General features: G+C 51.9%; 2 protein-coding genes across 3 annotated transcripts; one reads left to right on the plus strand and one right to left on the minus strand.

The window, feature by feature from the left end:
* Positions 1-3,716: 3,716 nt before the first annotated feature.
* Positions 3,717-14,241, plus strand: CIAO3 (cytosolic iron-sulfur assembly component 3). The gene is made up of 11 exons (XM_032751018.3): positions 3,717-3,859; positions 5,640-5,735; positions 6,639-6,782; positions 7,123-7,255; positions 7,822-7,956; positions 8,235-8,353; positions 9,588-9,717; positions 9,951-10,023; positions 10,994-11,128; positions 12,378-12,535; positions 13,257-14,241. The coding sequence occupies exons 1-11, from the start codon at positions 3,794-3,796 to the stop codon at positions 13,493-13,495; spliced, it is 1,428 nt and encodes a 475-aa protein (XP_032606909.1). The 5' UTR covers positions 3,717-3,793; the 3' UTR covers positions 13,496-14,241.
* On the minus strand, positions 14,199-18,938 carry LOC115497190 (hydroxyacylglutathione hydrolase-like protein). 2 transcript variants are annotated; one of them, XM_032751021.3, is made up of 8 exons: positions 18,732-18,938; positions 17,808-17,872; positions 17,592-17,727; positions 17,036-17,144; positions 16,808-16,911; positions 16,613-16,714; positions 16,141-16,220; positions 14,199-15,900 (listed from the first exon to the last, which is right to left on the minus strand). In XM_032751021.3, the coding sequence occupies exons 1-8, from the start codon at positions 18,834-18,836 to the stop codon at positions 15,735-15,737; spliced, it is 867 nt and encodes a 288-aa protein (XP_032606912.3). In that variant the 5' UTR covers positions 18,837-18,938; the 3' UTR covers positions 14,199-15,734. The 2 variants fall into 2 exon arrangements, with proteins under 2 accessions (XP_032606912.3, XP_030140328.4); XM_030284468.4 differs by having other exon boundaries at positions 17,592-17,709; positions 18,732-18,937.
* Between the last annotated feature and the right edge of the window lie 524 nt (positions 18,939-19,462).

Consider the following 19,462-nt stretch of genomic DNA (forward strand, 5'->3'; position numbering starts at 1 on the left):
TGGAGTTTGTTCCTTTGGATCATCTGTCTCAGCTCCTGCAGCCTCTCCCTGCCAGTCCCAGTCCCAGTCCCAGTCCCAGTCCCAGTCCCAGTCCCAGTCCCAAACTGGGATTGGAGCTGCGGGAGGATGTGAAGGTCCCCCAGCCCCGGGGGTTTGGGAGCCCCAAATTGCCCAATTTGGAGCTGTTCGGTGTCAGGAACCAGAAGACACGTTGGACTTTTTCAGTCTTCAGCTTCTGTTTATTGTTACCTTCTCGAAACTTCAGCACCAGACTCTCAGCAGGAAAAACAGCACCAAAAAATGGCTAAAAATCTCCTGTTCCAAGGCCTTTTAAAACTAATCAAAAACTAAGCTACCCAATTAAGAAGTGACACCTCAGTTATTTCCCTTTCTAACCCAATAACTGACCCCTAAAGATCCACAATGAGGATTTTTCTGCCCAATTACAAAATACCACCTAAACCCAAGAAGAAAGAGGAAGAAGAAAGAAGAAGGGAACACAAAACAACACCCCGTATCCTTCATCTTCAACCCATCTATAAGATCCTAAAAATCCTGAAACCGAAATTTCTCACCCTACATCCTCCCTCTTGAACCCATCCATAACATCCTAAAAATCCTAAAACTTAAATTTCTCACCCTATATCCTCCATCTTGAACCTATCTATAAGATCCTAAAAGTGCTAAAACCAAAATTTCTCACCCTGTATCCTCCATCTTCAACCCATCTATATGATTCTAAAAATCCTAAAACCGAAATTTCTCACCCTGTATCCTCCATCTTGAACCCATCTGTAACATCCTAAAAATCCTAAAACCGAAATTTCTCACCCTGTACCCTCCATCTTGAACCCATCTATAACATCCTAAAACCAGAATTTCTCACCCTATATCCTCCCTCTTGAACCCATCCATAACATCCCAAAAATCCTAAAACCTAAATTTCTCACCCTATATCCTCCATCTTGAACCCATCTATAACATCCTAAAACCGAAATTTCTCACCTATGTGACACACTACACTACACGACTCTCTGCAATCTATTTCACTTTTTTGTGATTTCTGGTTCACCTGGAGACTTTGGAATTTTTCTCCATAAATGAGGGTAAAATTCAGTGTTTTTCTGGGAGTCAGAGCACCCCGGAGCAGACAGGGAAATATTCCCGGTGCGCTGAGTTCCCACACAGCCCAACCTGGTTAAATGTCACAGCAAGGGAGACTCCTGCAAAAAGGACAATATTTGATTTGCTTCACCGAGGAGTTTGTGTCACTCTGTTTGCTCAGGGCCGCAGCTCCGGAATTCGGGAACAAAAATGAATTTTGGCTCCCGGGTGGTGCCCAGCCCACGCCCAGAAAATGCCAGCGGGGTCAGGGACAGAGGGTTTGGGTTTCATGTCCTGCACGTCCCCGTGAGGGACAGGCCAGCAGGAAATGGCCTCCAGAGGCACCGGGGCAAGTTTAATTTGGGGATTAATGAAGAATTTCCTCGGCCAGACGGGGGAACGGCCCTGGCACAGCTCAGGGAGCCACAGCCCTGCAGGGACGCCAAAGCTGGCCTTGGGCACAGGTTTTAGGGGTGGCATTAGGGACAGACAGGTTTTGGGGTGGCCTTGGGGACAGAGAGGTTTTAGGACAAGTTTTAGGACAGGTTTTAGGGGTGGCCTTGGGGACAGACAGGTTTTAGGACAGGCTTTAGGGACAGACAGGTTTTAGGGGTGGCCCTGGGGACAGACAGGTTTTAGGGATGGCCTTGGGCAGTTCTGGGGGAACGGTTGGGTTTTTAAATGTCTTTTTAAACCTCGGTGATTCTCTGAGGGGGATTTTCAGCAGCAAAGAAGGAGAGAGGGAAGCCAGGAGTGTCCGGGATCTTCTCCTACCACCAAACACCCCAAAACCCCTCTAAACTCAATCCTGATTTATCCCCTGCTCTGGGGGCAGCAGAGCAATCCTACAAACACCCCCAAACCCCTCTAACCCCAGTCCTGATTTATCCCCCACTCTAGGAGCTGCAGAACAATCCCACAAACACCCCAAAACCCCAACCCTGAATTTATCCCCCACTCTGGGAGCTGCAGAACAATCCCACAAACACCCCAAAACCCCAGTCCTGATTTATCCCCTGCTCTGGGAGCCCTCCCAGGGCCCCTCCTGTGCCAGGGCCAGCACCAAGGTGCCAGGCAGCGCCCAGCACCCGTCTGGAGCTGGAATCCAGCCCTGGCACCCCTCTGCTCCTCCCTGCAGGTTTGCACAAGGGATTTTCCTCCCCAGCTCTGTCCCCTGCAATATTTGCATTGCACAAGGCCCCGAGCACGCCCAGGGAACGCTCCGAGCCCTGCAGGGCAAACACGCTGCAGAAGGAGAGGGGAGAAGGGAAAAGGGACGGCTGGGACGGGAGCTGTCCCCAAGAAATGTGCCCAGAAATGTGCCCAGCAGTGCCCAGCAGTACCCAGAAATGTGCCCCAGAAGCGTGGCCAGAAATGTGCCCAGCAGCGCCCAGAAATGTGCCCCAGAAATGTGCCCAGAAATGTGCCCAGAAAGTGCCCAGAAATGTGCCCAGAAATGTGCCCCAGAAATGTGCCCCAGAAATGTGCCCCAGCAGTGCCCAGCAGTGCCCCACAAACGTGCCCAGTAGTGCCCCAGCCCCTCCTGCTCGGGGCTGGGCTGTGGGGCCAGCAGGGAAAGCGGGGCAGGTTTTGGGGTCACTGGGAGAGCGGGGCGGGTTTTGGGGTCACTGGGAGAGCGGTGAGCAGCAGGGGGAGGCTCAGGGCTGAGCACAGCTCAGGAGCCATTCCATGGATCCCTTCCCATGGATCCCATCCCATGGATCCCAACCCATTGATTCTATTCTATCTTATGGATCCCATCCCATTCCATGGATCCCATCCCATCCTATGGGTCCCATCCCATGGATCCCATCCCATTTTATTCCATAGATCCCATCCCATGGATCCCATCCCATCCCATGGATCCCTTCCCATTCCATTCCATCCTATGGATCCCATCCCATGGATGCCACCCCATTGATTCTATTCCATCCCATGGATCCCATCCTCTTCCGTTCTAAAAACAGAAATGTAAAATATAAAATATGAAATAGAAATATATAAATATAAAATTATAACCATGCAATACAATCATAAGCATAAAATTATAATGATAAAAATAGAAATATAGACATTATAAATATAAGCTATAAATATAAAATAGAAGTAGTGTGCCTCTAGAGTGACCTGCAGCGCTGCCAGGTCCTGTCAGCCCCACTCTCACTGACCCTTAAACCCGCTGAGCGCCCGAGCAGCCGCAGGGATCGATTCCCTCATTTCCCACCCGGCTCCCCATGTTTGGTTTGGTTTGGTTTTCTCCCAGCCCGGGGCGTTTGCTGCGATTTAATTCGGGATTAAATCAAAACCGGGAGATTCGCAGCAGCCCCAGCGCCTTCAAGAACAGCCCTCACACCGAACTTGCCGGGCGCTGACACACTTCTATTCGCTCAGAACGCCAAAACCCCTCACACACTATTGTTTATTCCAAAAAGGTGATATTTACTGAGCAAAAATAAAAAATATTTATCGCAACTGCGGCGGTGGGGCGGGCGCTTTTGCGACAGTGCTGCTCTTCGCAGTCCGGTTGTACGACAGCGCGGCGCCTCGCTTTGCGGCGGAGCTGTAGTCCCGCTGTGCGACATTCGCTTTGTGGCTGTCTGTAGTCCCGCTCGCTTTGCGGCTGTTTGTAGTCCGTTGTGCGACGCTCGCTTGGCGGCAGTGGCGCGGTTCCGCGCGCTTTGCGGCAGCCATGGCGGCGCGGTTCAGCGCGGCGCTGCAGCTGACGGAGCTGGACGATTTCATCGCCCCCGCGCAGGTGACGGCGCCGGGACCCTCCGGAGCGGCCCTGAGGGGAGGTTCCCGTCCCTGAGGGGAGGTTCCCGTCCCTGAGGGGATGTTCCCTCCCCGGGGGGATGTTCCCTCCCCGGGGGGATGTTCCCGGCCCTGAGGGGATGTTCCCTCCCCGGGGGGATGTTCCGTCCCTGAGGGGATGTTCCCGTCCCTGAGGGGATGTTCCGTCCCTGAGAAGGCCGATGGCTCCTGGCCTGCGTTAGGAATTGTATGACCAGCAGGAGTAGGGAGGTTATTCTACCCCTATACTCGGCGCTGGTGTGGGCACACCTTGAGTGCTGTGCCCAGTTCTGGCCCCTCGGTTTGGGAAGGACTTTGAGATGCTTGAGGGTGTCCAGAGGAGGCAACAAGGCTGGAGAGGGGCTGGGAACACAAATCCTGTGAGAAGAGGGGGCTCAGAGGTGACCTCACTGCTTTCTACACTCCCTGAAGGGAGGCTGCAGACAGGTGGGGTCGGTCTCTTCCACCGGGCAGCACTGACAGAACCAGAGCACACAGCCTCAACTACGTCAGGGAAGGTACAGGGTGGATATTAGGGAAAAAAAATTCACTGAAAGAATAATAAAGCACTGGAATTGTCTTCCCAGGGAGGTGGTGGAATCACCATCTCTGGGTGTGTTTAAAAAGAGACTGGACTTGGTGCTATGGTCTAGTTGTGGTGTTACTTGATCTCAGAGGTCTCTTCCAACCTCATCATTCTGTGATTCCCGGCCCCAGGGGAGGTTCCCGGGGCTGGAGTGATGCAGAGCTGCTCCTGTTCCCACATCCCAGATCTGGATGCTGCTGGAGCAGTTTCCCTGCTGTTCCCAGGGCTGGGATGACACTGGAGCAGAGTTTTCTGTGGGATCTGGGATGACACTGGAATATTTTTTATTTTTTTCCTGCCGCTCCTAGTGCTCAGCAGCCCCTGCTGCCATTCCTGCAGCCCTGAGGGGCAGCACCCAGAGCTGCTGGTGGAGCCCTTGATTTATTTATTCTTTATTCCACCCCCTATATTTATTTTTATTCAATCCCAATATTTATTTTTATTTAACCCCCTATATTTATTTTTTATTTAATCCCCTAAATTTATTTTTTATTCAACCCCCAATATTTATTTTTTGTTCAACCTCCTATATTTATTTTGTATTCAATCCCCATCATTATTGTTTATTCAACCCACTATATTTATTTTTTATTTAATCCCCTAAATTTATTTTTTATTCAACACCCTATATTTACTTTTTATTCAACCCCCATATTTATTTTTTATTAAACCCCCTATATTTATTTTTTATTCAATCCCCAATATTTTTTAATTCAATCCCCAATATTTATTTTTTAATTCAATCCCCAATATTTATTTTTTATTCAATCCCCAATATTTATTTTTATTCAATCCTATTTTATTTATTTTTTATTCAACCCCAATATTTGTTTTTATTCAACGCCCTATCTTTATTTTTTATTCAACCCCAATATTTATTTTTTATTCAACCCCCTATATTTATTTTTATTGAATCCCCAATATTTTTTTAATTCAATCCCCAATATTTATTTTTTATTGACTCTTCTGTATTTATTTTTTTATTCAACACCCAATATTTATTTTTTATTCAACGCCCAATATTTATTTTTCATTCAACTCCTATATTTACTTTTTATTCCACCCCAGTATTTATTTTTATTTAACCCCCATATTTATTTTTTATTCAGTCCCCTCTTCCTTGCTCAGCTCCTCACTCCAGGCTCTGCTGCTGTTTCAGGAGTGCATCAAACCTGTGAAAGTGCAGAAAAACCCAACAAAAGCAGCAGCCAGGATCAGAATCGAGGCTGATGGAAGTTACTTCCAGGTCAATCAGGTACCTGGGGCCTTTATTCAGTGTAAAAAACCAAAAAAAAATTAGTGTATTTTAATTATTTTCATTATCTACATCCACTTAATGCCTCAAAGAGATGCTGTCAGCATTGGGGTTTTTTTTTTCTTTTTAATTTATAATCAATAATTCCAATTTTGTACCATTTTATTCTCTGAAGCACTGGCATTAATTACTGATTATTAAAATAAGAGCAGATAATCTGAGATTGTATTAAACTTGAATTCATCAGCATTAATTTATAAATTCTATTTTTAAGCAGTCATTTTTTCATCAGTAATTCCAATTTATTGCAGTTTTTTACGCTCTGAAACCCTGCTATTAATTGGTGATAAGAGCAACATCACTGTTATTTGTAAATAATACAAAGTGGGGAAATTGCTCCTTAAATTCTGGGCTCAGAACTGAGCCTGCTGTGGGCTTTTTTTTGGGTTTTTTTTTGTGGGTTTTTTTGGTATTGTTTTGGGGTTTTTGGGTTTGTTTTTTGTTTGTTTATTTTTTGTTTGGTTGGCTTTTTGTGGGTTTTTTGTGTGTTTTTCGTTTGTTTTTTGTTTGTTTTTCGGTGTTTTTTGGTGGGGTTTTTTTGCGCTTTTTTTGTTTTTTTGGGGGTTTAGTGGTGGGTTTGTTGTGGAATTTTTTCGTTTTTGTTTGGTTGGTTTTGGACTTTTTTTGGGGGTTTTTTTTGGTTGGTTGGGTTTTGGGGTTTTTTGGGTTTTTTGTTTGTTTGTTGGGTTTTTTGGTTTTTTTTTTGCTTTTTGGGTTTGTTTTTCTTTGTGGATTTTTTTTTTTTCTTTTTTATTTGGTTATTTGTTTGACTTTTGGTTGGTTGGTTGGTTTTTTGGGTTTTTTGTGTGTTTTGTTTGTTTGTTTTTGTGGGTTTTTTTGTAGGATGGGGAAGCAGAAAAGCTGGAGAAAGCCAAAATCACCCTGAACGATTGCCTGGCCTGCAGTGGCTGCATCACCTCAGCTGAGACTGTCCTGGTCAGGCAGCAGAGCCACGAGGAGCTCTGCAAGGTGCTGGCCCTCAACAAGGTGGGAGCCTGAATCCCTGCAGGAAATCTGGGAAAATCTGGGAAAATCAGAATTCCTGAGCCCTGGGCCCTTCCTGCTGCACCCCTGGCCTTTATTCTCATTTTGAAGGGTTTTATTCTCATTTTTAAGGGCTTTATTCTAATTTTTAAAGGATTTATTCTCATCTTTAAGGGCTTTATTCACATTTTTAAAAGCTTTGGTGTGAATTCTTCCTTGGGGGATGAAGGTGAGGAACTCTGTGCTGCTGCCAGCTCTGCCTGTGCCACATTTTGGGATTGTTTGGGGTTTTTTTCCAGGCTGCCTGTGCCACGTTTTGGAATTGTTTGGTGTTTTTTTCCAGGCTGCTGCTGCCCACGAGCAGAAGCTGGTGGTGGTTTCTGTCTCCCCTCAATCCAGAGCCTCCCTGGCTGCAAGGTGCAAACTGGGGCTGCTGGAGACAGCCCAGAAGCTGACCACCTTCCTCAAGGGTTTGGGCAAGTTTTGGGGCTTTCTGCTCAATTAAAGGGATTTATTTAACCCCCAGGGGGATTCCAGACTGTCCAAAAATTCAGTCCCACAATGAGCTTGGAGAAAGGAGGGTGAGGATTTTTTATAAGGGCAGATGGTTACAGGACAAGGGAAAGGATTTAAACTGCCAGAGGGCAGCGTCAGATGCTGGGCAGGAATTCCTGCCTGGCAGGGTGGGCAGCCCTGGCACAGATTCCCAAAGAACCTCTGGCTGCCACTGGATCCCTGGAAGTGCCCAGGACCAGGCTGGTTCACCCTGGGATAGTGGGAAATATCAAAACTGGCTGAGTTTTGAGGTCCTTTCCAACCCAAACCATTCCATCCCTCTATAAAACCTCTAAACAACCACTGAAAAGAACTTTTACATTTTACATTTCCACCTCTCCTGTCACTTTTCCTCCTCTTCCCATCCTGAAAAATGTCTCAGTGGGCTCAGCACCCGTGCCTGGGTTTGCCTGTGGTTGAAGTGGGAGGATTTTTGTTGTGTTTTGCTGCATGCTGAGGGTTCTCACCCAGCTGCTGCCCTGCCCAGGTGTGCACCACGTGTTCGACACGACCTTCTCCAGGAACTTCAGCCTCCTGGAGAGCCAGCAGGAGTTTGTCAGACGCTTCCACAAACAAGCAGAGGACAAAAAAGCCCTGCCCATGCTGGCCTCTGCCTGCCCAGGTATGGCTTCAGTTCCAGCTGCAATCCCAAATCCAGCAGCTGCTCAGAAAGCTGCAAATGTTTGTTCTCACCTGCAGGATTATTCTCCTCACAGCACAGATTTTGGTGCTAAAGCAGTGGTGAGACACCTTAAAATCACTCTGGGCTTGCACTTGCTTTGCTTTTTGGGCTGAACTGAGGCTGAAAATGGTTATTAAACCTGGGGTTTGGGGAGAATGGGCAGAGTGAAGGTCTGCTTCTTATTTTTTAATTGAATTTGTGGATGGTGTTCCTTCCAGGTTGGATCTGCTATGCAGAGAAAACCCACGGCAGCTTCATCATCCCCCACATCAGCACCACCAAATCCCCCCAGCAGGTCATGGGCTCCCTGGTCAAGGGCTACTTTGCAGAGCAGCAGGTAAAGCTCTAAAAATGCTCTTCTTGCTGCAGAATTCCTCCAATTCAACACTTCAGGCTGATTTTTTTATCAGTTTGCCACGTGTAACACACATTTAAGGGTCAATATTGCCTTGTAGAAGGCAGAAATCTTCCTCACTTCTTTCTTAGCTAATGAGTAGCAATTAGGGAAGAGCACTGAGTGTGGGCTAAATAAATTAAACCCTCTGAATTATTTGGGAAAGCTGAGGAACCTTATTTTCATTGTCTTTGCGCTCCTGTTGTTTCAATTGGTGAATAATTTCTAATAAGTGACTCAAGCTGAGTTTGCAGTGGGTACTGAGATCATGGATTCTCCAAAAATGATCCCTCATTCCCAGCTTGCTTCTGTGACCTCTGGGAAGGTTCCAGGTGGGAGCTGGAAATCCCCACAGCAGCCTGGGCTGCCCAGGAAGGGGCTGCAGCACCCACTGGCATTTCTGGCTGTGACACTTGCATGAGGCAGCTGCAGATTTGGGACAAAATTTGGCATTTTTCTGGGAATATTTGGCACTGGAATATGGGGCCCAGGGTCAGTGAGCTGTTGGCTCAGCCTGTGTTTGTTGCTTGGATGATCCTGAGGTTTTTGTGGGACTCCAGATCATGTGCTGAGGGGCTGAACTTTGGGAGCAGGGAGGAATTTTATTCCCTAATGCCTTAATTAGGGATTGGCTTCTCTGCTGACCTTGGATCATTGCACCAGAGTGAGGGAAACTTCCAGGAGCTGAAGGGAACCTGAGGAAAGATGGAAAGATGTTGTTCCCAAAGGCCTGGAGTGCCAGGACACAGGGAATGTTTTCCCAGTGCCAGAGGGCAGGGCTGGATGGGTGTTGGGAAGGAATTCCTGGCTGGGATGGAATTCCCAGAGCAGCTCCATGCTTCTGGAGCCCTGGCAGTGCCCAAGGCCAGCTTGGAGCAGCCTGGGACAGTGGGAGGTGTTGGGGTTGGGCTGGATGGGCTTTAAGGTCCCTCCCAACCCAAACCATTCCAGGATTCCACGAAACCCGTGAAGGTTTCCATGACTGCTGACACTGACTGAGCTGAAATTGTCTTCTAGGACAGAAATACTTTCATTCACTCAGAAATATTTAAATGCACAAATACTCAGCCGTAGTGGGGCACAGTGGCATTATTTCCCCCACTCCCCTTTGTCCCTGGAGTGCACTCCTCCCAAAATCAGGGGGATTTTGGCTGCCCCAGCCTTGTCTCCCTTGCAGCACCTGCCCCCTGACAGGATCTACCACGTCACTGTCATGCCCTGCTACGACAAAAAGCTGGAGGCCTCCAGGCCAGACTTTTTCAACCAGGAATACCAGACCAGGGATGTGGATTGTGTCATCACCACAGGTAAGCAGAGCCACTGGAGATTCCCCAATTCCAGCAAATTCTGGGAGCCTTGCAGTGTTCCTCAGCTTTAATAACCCTTTGCCTCTGACAGAGGTTGGATATTGATCTATATCTACATATAATAGTGCAAATCATGCCCTGGTGAAATGCTGGTGCAGTTTTGGGACTGCTCTGTGGGGTTTGTTTCCCTGTTTCCCAAAACTAAGAACTCTTTGTGCCTGGTTCTGCCCTAGGAGAAGTGCTGAAGCTGCTGGAGCAAGAAGGAGTGTCCCTGTCTGATTTAGATCCTGCTCCTCTGGACACCATGTAAGAGTAAAATCCCGTTTCAGTAATTTTCCTTTTCCTCCAGGATTTAAGGAGCTCAGAATTCCCCTTTCCTTGTTCTCTTTCCTCCAAGAATTACAGAGTTCAGAATTCCCTTTCTCTGTTGTCTTTCCTCCAAGAATTAGGGAGTTCAGAATTCCCTTTTCCATGTTCCTTTTCCTCTAGGATTTAGGGAGTTCAGAATTCCCTTTCCCTGTTCCCTGTCCTCTAGGATTTAGGGAGTTCAGATTTTCCCTCCCTTCCAGAATTCAGAGTTCAGAATTCCCGTTTTCCTGCTGATTTACACAAGTGTTTTTGCCCTTGTTTTGGTTTCTTGTGTCACTTGAACCAGAACAACTAGGAGTTAAAACATTTAATGTACAGAATATGTACATTTCCACTGGACAATCACTCCAGCTCCTTTCATCCCACAAAAAGCTGCTGCAGGCTTTGGGAAGGACAAGAATCTGTCCTAAAATTCCTAAAATCTGTGCTAAAAATTCCCTGAAGCAGAAGCTGTTGCTCCTCCTTACCAGAACCACTGCAGAGACCCCAGAATCAAAGCAGAAATGACAAATATTCAGGTCACCCAGTTAATCTTGGTGAAAAATGCCATTTGGGAGGTGTCAGGGGTGGGGTGGGAGCACATTTTGGGCTCTGAGGTGACAGCAGGGCTGACTGTGCACTGAGCACCCAGAGCTGCAGAGAGGCTCAGCAGCACCTCCCTGAACTATTCATCAATCCATGAGGATTAATTAGACAATCATGGAATGCTTTGGGTGGGAAGGACTTAAAAATCATCCAACCCCAACACCCTGCAGTGTCCCAGGCTGCTCCAAGCCCCTTCCAGCCTGACCTGGGCCACTTTCAGGGCTCCACAGGGACCACCAATGGGCAAAGCTGCAGTTTGGGGCACCCCTGGAGCTTTGTGTGACCCCCTCAAAGCTGAAGCTGCTGCTGCTTTTTCCCCCAGGCTGGGCAGGGCTGCAGAGGAGCTGAGCAGTCACAGAGGAGGTGGCTCAGGGGGGTACCTGGAGCACATCTTCAGACACGCGGCCCGCGAGCTCTTCGGCGTCCACGTGGCCTCCATCCACTACAAACCTCTCAGGTAAGGAGCCTGAAATCCCACAGGAAACTCAGGATTTTCCCAGGAATTATTCTCCTCGTTGAGGGGTTGAAATTATTGGGTTTGTTGTTATTGTTGTTTTGGGGATTTTTTGCAACGTCAAACTTCAATCTGAGAATTGGTTGCTCTCTCCCCAGCTGCTCTGCAATAAATCAGTCAATTCCATGCAGGCAGGGAGAATTTCTGCTTCTCTCTCAAGTAAGGAGCTTGAAATCCCACAGGAAACTCAGGCTTTTCCCAGGAATTCTTCTCCTTGTTGAGGGGTTGAAATTATTTGGTTTGTTGTTGTTTTGTTTCTGGTTTGTTTTTTTTTTTTTTGCAATGTTAAACTTCACTCCCAGGCTGAGAATTCGCTGCTCTCTCCCCCAGCTGCTCAGCAATAAATCAGCCAATTCCATGCAGGCAGGGAGAATTCCAGGGACAATTCCAGGGAGAATTCCAGGGACAGTTCCAGGGAAAATTCCAGCCCCTTCCCCCGCCACACCCTGGAGTTTGGCCTGGTGGATTCTCCCACTGATAACTTTTAGAATAATTATACAATTTTAGGGTAATTGAGAAGGCAGAGCTCTCATGGAGCTGGGATTCCTCAGCTCGGATCAGGGAGATTTGTCACTGGTTACTGATCCCAAAAAACCTTGTGGGAGGGTTTTGGGGCTGTTTAATTGGAGTGAAACAGAAAATAAATCACCTGAGTTTGGGCATTGAGGCTCATCCACCTGAGATTCCTTCTGGCTTCCCAGTTCTAATTTAATGTATCCTTTAGAATGAATTAATCCCTAATGAGCAGTTTTTATGTTTAGGATTCTCTGGTTTAAGAAGCAGAAAAACTGTCTCAAAATCTTGATAAAAATCAAATTACTTACTTTTTTTTTATCAGGACCAGGTATCCCCAGTAACCTTAGAAATCTGGAATCCTCAATCAGGGTTTGTTCCCGTGTTTGATGACCCAGCAGGAGTAAAAAATCCCCTCAGGGGCTGAAGGAAGTCAGGTCTGTCAGGGAAAGCTCCCTGTGCTGATCTTTTCAGGCTTTATCCAGCACTGATGTCCTTCAGCAAACTCTGCTCAGGTGGCTCCAGCAATCCTGGAAGGTTCTGGAAGGAATTCCTTCCTGTTTTCCGTGGAAGGCACAGAACTAGGACAGCTTCAGCGAGACTCACAGAGAGTTTGGGTTTTGAAGTTTAAAACAGAAACCCGTTTGGAGAAGCCACTTGCTGTGCTCTGCTCCCTCAGGAACAAGGACTTCCAGGAGGTGACCCTGGAGAGGGATGGAGAGGTCCTGCTCCAGTTTGCCCTGGCCTATGGATTCAGGAACATCCAGAACCTGGTGCAGAAGCTGAAGCGAGGGAAGTGTCCCTATCACTACGTGGAGGTGATGGCCTGTCCCTCAGGTGAGGCTGCTCTCCAATCCAGACAGGAGAAATGGGAGATTTCTCCCCCACTTGGGCTGTGACAGCCACACCATCACAGCCGTGTGGGGATTTTCCTGCCTCTGAGCCAGTAATTCCTCGGGATTTAAAGAATTGAGGCTGAATTCCATCATAGAACATTTGCATCATTAATTAATTAATTAATTAATTGTTTTTAAGGAGGATTTCCTGAGCTCTGGTACCTGAGGGGATTTTCCCCCTGAAATTGCCCAAACCCGACTATCACACTTAGAGAAAATGCTGCTGTGCCTGGAGAAAGTCACTTCCTTAAAATCTGGTTCCATTTTCCTCTTCCTGGAAAAGAAGAGGAAGCAGGGGCAGAGAGCAGGGGCAGCCTGAGCCCACTGAGGGAGCTGCTCCTTCCCAAGGATCACAGAGCTCTGGCAGCTCCCAGAACACATCCCAGGCACTTTTCCCTTTCCTCCAGCTGGGCCTGCAGGGCTGGGCTGACCTGGGCTGGGCTCTGGTTCTGTTCTGGGGGCAGGAGATAAGAGCTGGAGCCAGCCCAGCACCTCCCTGCCCTGTGCCCTGCTGCTGGCAGATAACTGGGAGTGAACCTCCATCTCTGGGATGTTTTCATTCCTGCAGCTCTTTGCAGGAGCAGGACCAATGGGCAGGAATTTCTGAGGATGTTTTCCCAGCTGAACTTCTTCATCCTTTATTTTTTTTTTTTTTCCCTCAGGCTGTCTGAATGGAGGAGGGCAGATCAAACTGGAGGGGGAATCCAGCAAGGAGGAGCTGCAGCAGGTGGAGAGGTTGTATGAATCCCTGAGGGCTGAGATTCCAGAGGAAAACCAGGCTGTGAGGGAGCTCTACGAGCACTGGCTGGGGGGCTGGGGCTCGGACAGGGCTCTGCAGGTGCTGCACACACAGTACCACGCCGTGGAGAGAGCCAGCTCTGCCCTCAGCATCAAGTGGTGAGACCCTCAGTGCCTTCTAACTCACATCCTGCAAGGATTCCCTGCAATTCCTGCCTCTGGCAAGGTGCCTGGCACTGCTCCTTCCTCCAGCTGGAGGATGAGGCGATGGGAATAAACCCAAAGTCTGGCAGGGACGCAGCAGGAGAGGCAGAAACACGTCCCAGGCTGATGGGACAGCCCTGCACTGCTCCAGCAGCCCCATTCCTGCCACAGCTGAAGGGCTGGAGGGTTCAGAGCTCAGGCCTTGCTGGATTGTCACAGCGCTCATTTCTGTGCCTGCCTCTGCTGGAACAGCCTCATTTGGTCAGAAATGGTCTCACGAGGCCTGGAGTTCTCCCCTCTCACTGCCCTGCAGGGTCTGTGCCCTCAGAGAGGGGATCCAAATTCTGGCATCACCCCTGAGGCTGCAGAGGGACTGGAGAGAATGCTGGAAAAAAAACTGTGATTCCTTTTCCTTAAATTATTATAATTTATACCAAGGGCAGTTACTTCTCTGTGTTTTCTTCCTAAACCCTCAGCAGGGAGTCACAGAATTGTCACACTTACAGCCACTTACTGAGAGATAAAATCCCTAAATCCAGACAAAATTACTGCATTTACTGCTGGATAACACCCCAAAATTGCCACAAAATAATTCCTGGCCTTGGGGCTGGCAGCAACCAAAGCCTCCTCTGCACTTTGTTCCAATGAATCCACAGAGCAAATTGTGATTTTCATGCTTTTTAATTAAAAGCTTTCCATTTTTCAGCTGTTGCTGACCATTAATGACCTCACAGTGTTCAGGCATCAACCTCCCCCTGCTGCCCCTTCCCCTCCTTCCTGAGGAGCAATTTGGTGCTTCCAGTGAATTCCCTTTTCCATGCAGGGATTGGATTAAACCAGGAAAGGGCCAGGGAGAGGCTCCAGGCTGGACTCGGTGCAGTCAGCCCAGAAATGCACAAATCAGTGAAGCTGAATTGGCTGGAAATGAAATAATCAGAGCTGGAATTTGTCCCAGCTTTGAGGTGTGGGGCAGGCTCGGGGCTGGTTCAGACACACAGGGGCATCCCTGCTCCCAGGATAAATAAAATTCCAAAGGGGACACCCACAACTCCAGCATTTCATGGAAACTGAGGAATTCAGGCCATGGATAAATCCTTCCCCTTCCGTGCAAAGTAAATCCAAACTATAACTTAATAAAAGGAAAAAAAAAAAAAGAAAACCCTGGTTTGTAGCACAGGAAAAAGCCCCAAACCAGACTCCAGTGGCAACAAAGAAATTCACAGTCCACACATGAAAATCCCTGAAATCAACTCTGTCCCAGTGATCAAACCCTCATTTTGTCCACCAAAAAAAAAAAAAACAACCAGGGAATGACTTCACTGGTGTGAAGTGCCTCCCCACACCTGCAAACAAAACTCTGCTCCTTTCTCAGACTCAAAAATAAAAAAGCACAGCCCTGATTTTGCACAAAGTGAAGACTGGGGAGGCCTGGGAGCCCCAGCTGCTCCCTGGCTCTGCTCAAGGAAATGTCCACAGAGTTGGCACTGAGTGTTTTACCTTGGAAAAAGCAAAAAGCAGAAAGGGATGCCTGGCAGCACTTTGTTCTTGGCTGCCCAAACTCTGTCCCACCCTGGGAAATCCCTCCTGGGGCAAACCCTGGCCAAGGGCTCCCCAGGGCAGCACCTGGGCCACAAATCCCTACAGAAATCCCTGTGGGACCTACTGGAAAATAGGGAAAAAAGAGGGGGGAACCCAGCCAAGCCCTGCTGTGGTGAGGGGTTTGTCAGCACAGAGCTGGAGTCGGGTGGGTACTGGTGCCACCAGTGCCACCAGTCACTTCCCAGTTTCCCATGGAGGGGGTCCAAGTGTCCATCAGCCAGGACAGGGGGGCTGAGGGGGGCTGGAGCAGGGCCAGGAGGGTTCCCAGGAGTCCCAAAGCCACCGGCACAAGCCCTGGGACTGGGATGCAGGGCAGGCAGGGCAGGCTGGCACTCCGTGGGGCACAGCACCACAATCCCTGAGCCTTCCTGCCCTTCCCTGGCACTGAGCCCAAACCCGGGACTGTCCCCTGCCCCGTCCTGACCCTCTGCAGCATCCCAAGGGGGGTCCCACAGCCTGGGCTCTCCAGAGGGACCCAGGAGCTCCACAGGGAATCCCAGGAGCCAGAGGGGAACAGAGCAGAGCAGCCTCACACCAGCAGCTTAAAGACAAAACCCAGCTGGGCACAGCCAGGAGGGAGCTCTGGCACCACGGGGGTGTCACTTCTTCTCCAGGAAGGGCTCGAAGAGCCCCCAGTCGAAGGCCAGCACGGCCTGGGGGTTGAGCCTCTCCTTGGGCTTCTTGAAGTTGTCCCTCTGGGAGCGCAGCGCCCGCAGCACCTCCACGGGCTCCGTCCTGCCCGTGAACCTCTGCACGGCCTCCTCCCTGCGGCGGGACAGCCCTGCTGAGCCCTGGGGACAGGAGGGGACCCCAGCCCGCTGCACACTGCCACGCTGGGCTGGTCCCACACCATCACAGCGTTGGTCCCACACCATCACAGTGCCTCTGCAGTGACCCCCTGCCCGGGCAGCATCCCCCTGGGATGTCCCAGCAGGTTTTTGGGAACGGGGGTGATGCAGGACAGGAAGAGGAGCGGGTTTGGGGCAGGAGGGCAGCAGTGCTTACGTGACCCGCAGGAAGGGGTTGTAGAGGAACTCCTCCTCCAGCGTGGAAGGCACCGTGGGCAGGTCCTCGTCATCCCGCTGCTGCCGGGGGAACAGAGGTGTCCAAGTGTGGATATGCTCAGTTGAGGCAGAGAGAAAAGGAGAAAGATTTCTGCCAGGCTAAGGCTGGGAAAAAGTCCCAGAGGAATGTAAACAATTATTATCTTTCCATTAATATTGTTTATAGATATGTTCTACCACACTGCCCTAAGTCCAGTGCACCAATCAGGTGAAATGGTTTTACTTTAAGACCAATGGAATGAATGCTCACGATGTTCTCTATAAAAGACAGAAGTGCTTTTGGATAAATGCTCATTTTGCCTTCTGAAATCGTGTGAATCATTTGGCCCATCCCCGCCTCAACAGCGTCATCCAACTCCTGCTGCCACCCCACAGCCCAGCCCCACCCTGGCACAGGGGGCACCGCCACTTACTTTGGCCCACGCCAGCTTCTCCTTCACCTTTTCATTCTCTGGCTCCACCTTCAAGGCGAATTTCAGGTTTCTGACAGTACATTCGTGGCCACAGAAAACCTTCTGCAGGAGACAGCGGCGTCAGAGCCGCTCCCGGGGCCGATCCCAGCCCGGGGTTCCTGCCCCGAGCCCCCCGGGTGGGGACAGGACCCTCACCGTGTCCCTGGGCAGAGCCCCCAGGATCTGGGTGAGGTTGGTGAGCATCTGCTCCGCCGTGCCCTCGAAGAACTGCCCGCAGCCCCCCACGAACAGCGTGTCACCTGTGGGACGGGTGGGCACTGAGGGACCCCAGGGCCGGGCAGGGGGGTGCAGGGTCACCCCCCTGAGTGGGGGGACAGGCAGCACACAGGCAGCGTGTCCCCAAAAGCCACCAGGGCCACGTACCTGAGAAAAGGGCTGGAGCATCCGGGGAATCGTCCTCCCACATGAAGTAGCACATGTGGCCCGAGGTGTGGCACGGGGTGAAGAGACACCTCACCCTGATGGACCCAAACTGGGGGGACACAGGGTCAGGGTTCCACTGAGGGGGACAAATGCACCCCCCAGACCTCCCCACACCTGCCTGGGGCCCAGCAGGTCACAGAGCTGATGGGGTTGGGGGAGGGCACAGCGGGTCTGCCCCGATGGCTTTTGGGGCTCCAGGAGAGGGTGGGAGCCTCCAGCAGAACCCCGAACAGGCCGGGATTGGGATGAGGCTCCTGCTCCATCCCAGCCTTGAATCCGCGGGGCCACGTCTGTCCCCACCCCAGGACACCAAGAGCTGAGCACGGCCCAGCAGCACCGGGACCACTGGGGACAGTGTGACCACCCCACTGGCCACCCCACTGGCCAGCCCAGTGGGGACCCCAGCCCCACCGCAGCCATCAGGAGGAGCCGTGTGTGAGCTCTGTCCCCGCTGTCCCCCTCTGTCCCCTCTGTCCCCGCTGTCCCCGGCACGCACCGCCAGCTCCTGGCCGTGGCTGACCCTGTGGGTGAGGGCCCCGACGCGCTCGTCAGCCCCGAACACCTGCAGGCCTGGCAGGAGCTGTGCCAGCTCCTCATTGCCCCTGGCGTGGTCCCTGCGGGCAGAGCGGGCACTGCCACTGGCACTGGGACTGGCACTGGGACTGGCACCGTCCCCGTGGGGACACGGCCACCCCCAGCCAGCCTCACCTACCAGTGGTGGTGGGTGGTGAGGATGGCCTTGAGCACCGCGTCCTCCTTCCTGACGATCTCCAGCAGCTGAAAGGGACCCGAGTGGCACTGGGAGGGCAGGGGAGGTGGCACACAGCCACACCGTGCCCTGTCCCCCGTGCCCCCGGGCAGGGGAGTCCCCCAAAAGCATCCCCTGAGGTGCCACAGGCTGAGGGTGGCACAGAGGAGACACCCCGAGCGCAGCAGGGGGACGGGACCGCGCTGGCTCCGTGGCCATGGGGGCATTTTTGGCTTTCTCAGGGAGGACACAAAGGAGGGCACGGTGCCACCACACTGGCCACAGGGCACTGCCAGCCCTGGCACGGCTGCCAGGAGGCTCCGGATGCCAATGGAGCACCCAGGGCCAGGAGCAAACCCCGGCTCGAGAGGAAGGAAATGCCCCAGGCAGCAGCAAAGGCTGAAAAGCCACAAAAGGGCTCAGGGGTGGCACTGGGGACACCGGGCACAGCTCAGGGGTGGCACTGGGGACATCGGCCACAGCTCAGGGGTGGCACTGGGGACACCGGCCACAGCTCAGGGGTGGCACTGGGGACAACGGGCACAGTGCTGGGGGTGGCACCAGGGACACCGGGCACAGCTGGGGGGTGGTACCGGGGACACCGGGCACAGCTCAAGGGTGGCACTGGGGACACCAGGCACAGCTCAGGGGGGACACCGGGGACAACAGGCACAGTGCTGGGGGTGGCACCAGGGACACCGGGCACAGCTCAGGGGTGGCACTGGGGACACCGGGTACAGCTCAGGGGTGGCACCGGGGACACCGGGGACACCGGGCAGGGGGGTCTCGCCGCCCACCCGCGGGGCTGGAGGCTCTGCCGTGCCCGTGGGGTGCCCCACGAGCGCCGCGGTGCCACCGCCGCTCCCGCACCCCCCGGGACCCGCTCACCCTCCGGGGCACCGCGGCGTCCACGGCCACGGCGTGGCGGCTGCTCTCCTCGATCACCAGGTACATGTAGTTGTCCTCCAGCACGGAGATCACCTTCACCTTCATGGCCCCGGGGACCCGCGGAGGGGCTGCGGGACCCCGGCGTGTCCCCAGCGCCACCCCCGGGGCGGTCCCCGCCGTGTGCGGGGCGGGTCACGCAGCGTGGGGCGGGCACGGCGCGGCCGCGGGGACAGGGACAGCCCCTGGGCCACCCTGGGGTCCCGCAGCGCAGCCTGACCCCCTCCCCCCGGGATGGAGGAAGGAGGGGAACCCCCCCAATCACCCAGCCCTGTCCCCAGAATCAGGGGATCTCCCCAACCCTGCCCCCAAAATCAGGGGAATCCCCCCAGCCCTGTCCCCAGAATCAGGGGAACCCCCAAACCCTGCTCCCAAAATCAGAGGAACCCCCCAGCCGTGCTCCCAAAAACAGGGGAACCCCCCAACCCTGTCCCCAAAATCAGGGGAACCCCCCCAACCCTGCTCCCAAAAACAGGGGAACCCCCCCAGCCCTGTCCCCAGAATCAGGGGAACCCCCCCCAGCCCTGTCCCCAAAAACAGAGGAACCCCCCAGCCCTGTCCCCAAAATCAGAGGAACCCCCCAGCCCTGTCCCCCCCTTTTCTCCAGGATCAGCACCTTCCCAGCTCCCTCAGGCATTCTCCAGCCCCTTCCCAGCTCCCTCAGGAACTCTCCA

This window comes from Taeniopygia guttata, chromosome 14 (assembly GCF_048771995.1).
Source record: "Taeniopygia guttata chromosome 14, bTaeGut7.mat, whole genome shotgun sequence".
Taxonomy (NCBI): Eukaryota; Metazoa; Chordata; class Aves; order Passeriformes; family Estrildidae; genus Taeniopygia; species Taeniopygia guttata.

Coding starts and splice junctions, on each gene's coding strand:
- CIAO3 (XM_032751018.3), top strand. CDS start 3,794: ATGGCGGCGCGGTTCAGCGCGGCGCTGCAGCTGACGGAGCTGGACGAT. Junction 6,783..7,122: donor AGGTGCTGGCCCTCAACAAG/GTGGGAGCCTGA, acceptor GTTTTTTTCCAG/GCTGCTGCTGCCCACGAGCA. Junction 10,024..10,993: donor CCTGCTCCTCTGGACACCAT/GTAAGAGTAAAA, acceptor TTTTTCCCCCAG/GCTGGGCAGGGCTGCAGAGG.
- LOC115497190 (XM_032751021.3), bottom strand. CDS start 18,836: ATGAAGGTGAAGGTGATCTCCGTGCTGGAGGACAACTACATGTACCTG. Junction 17,728..17,807: donor CTCACCACCCACCACCACTG/GTAGGTGAGGCT, acceptor TGCCAGTGGCAG/TGCCCGCTCTGCCCGCAGGG. Junction 16,715..16,807: donor GGGCTCTGCCCAGGGACACG/GTGAGGGTCCTG, acceptor TGTCTCCTGCAG/AAGGTTTTCTGTGGCCACGA.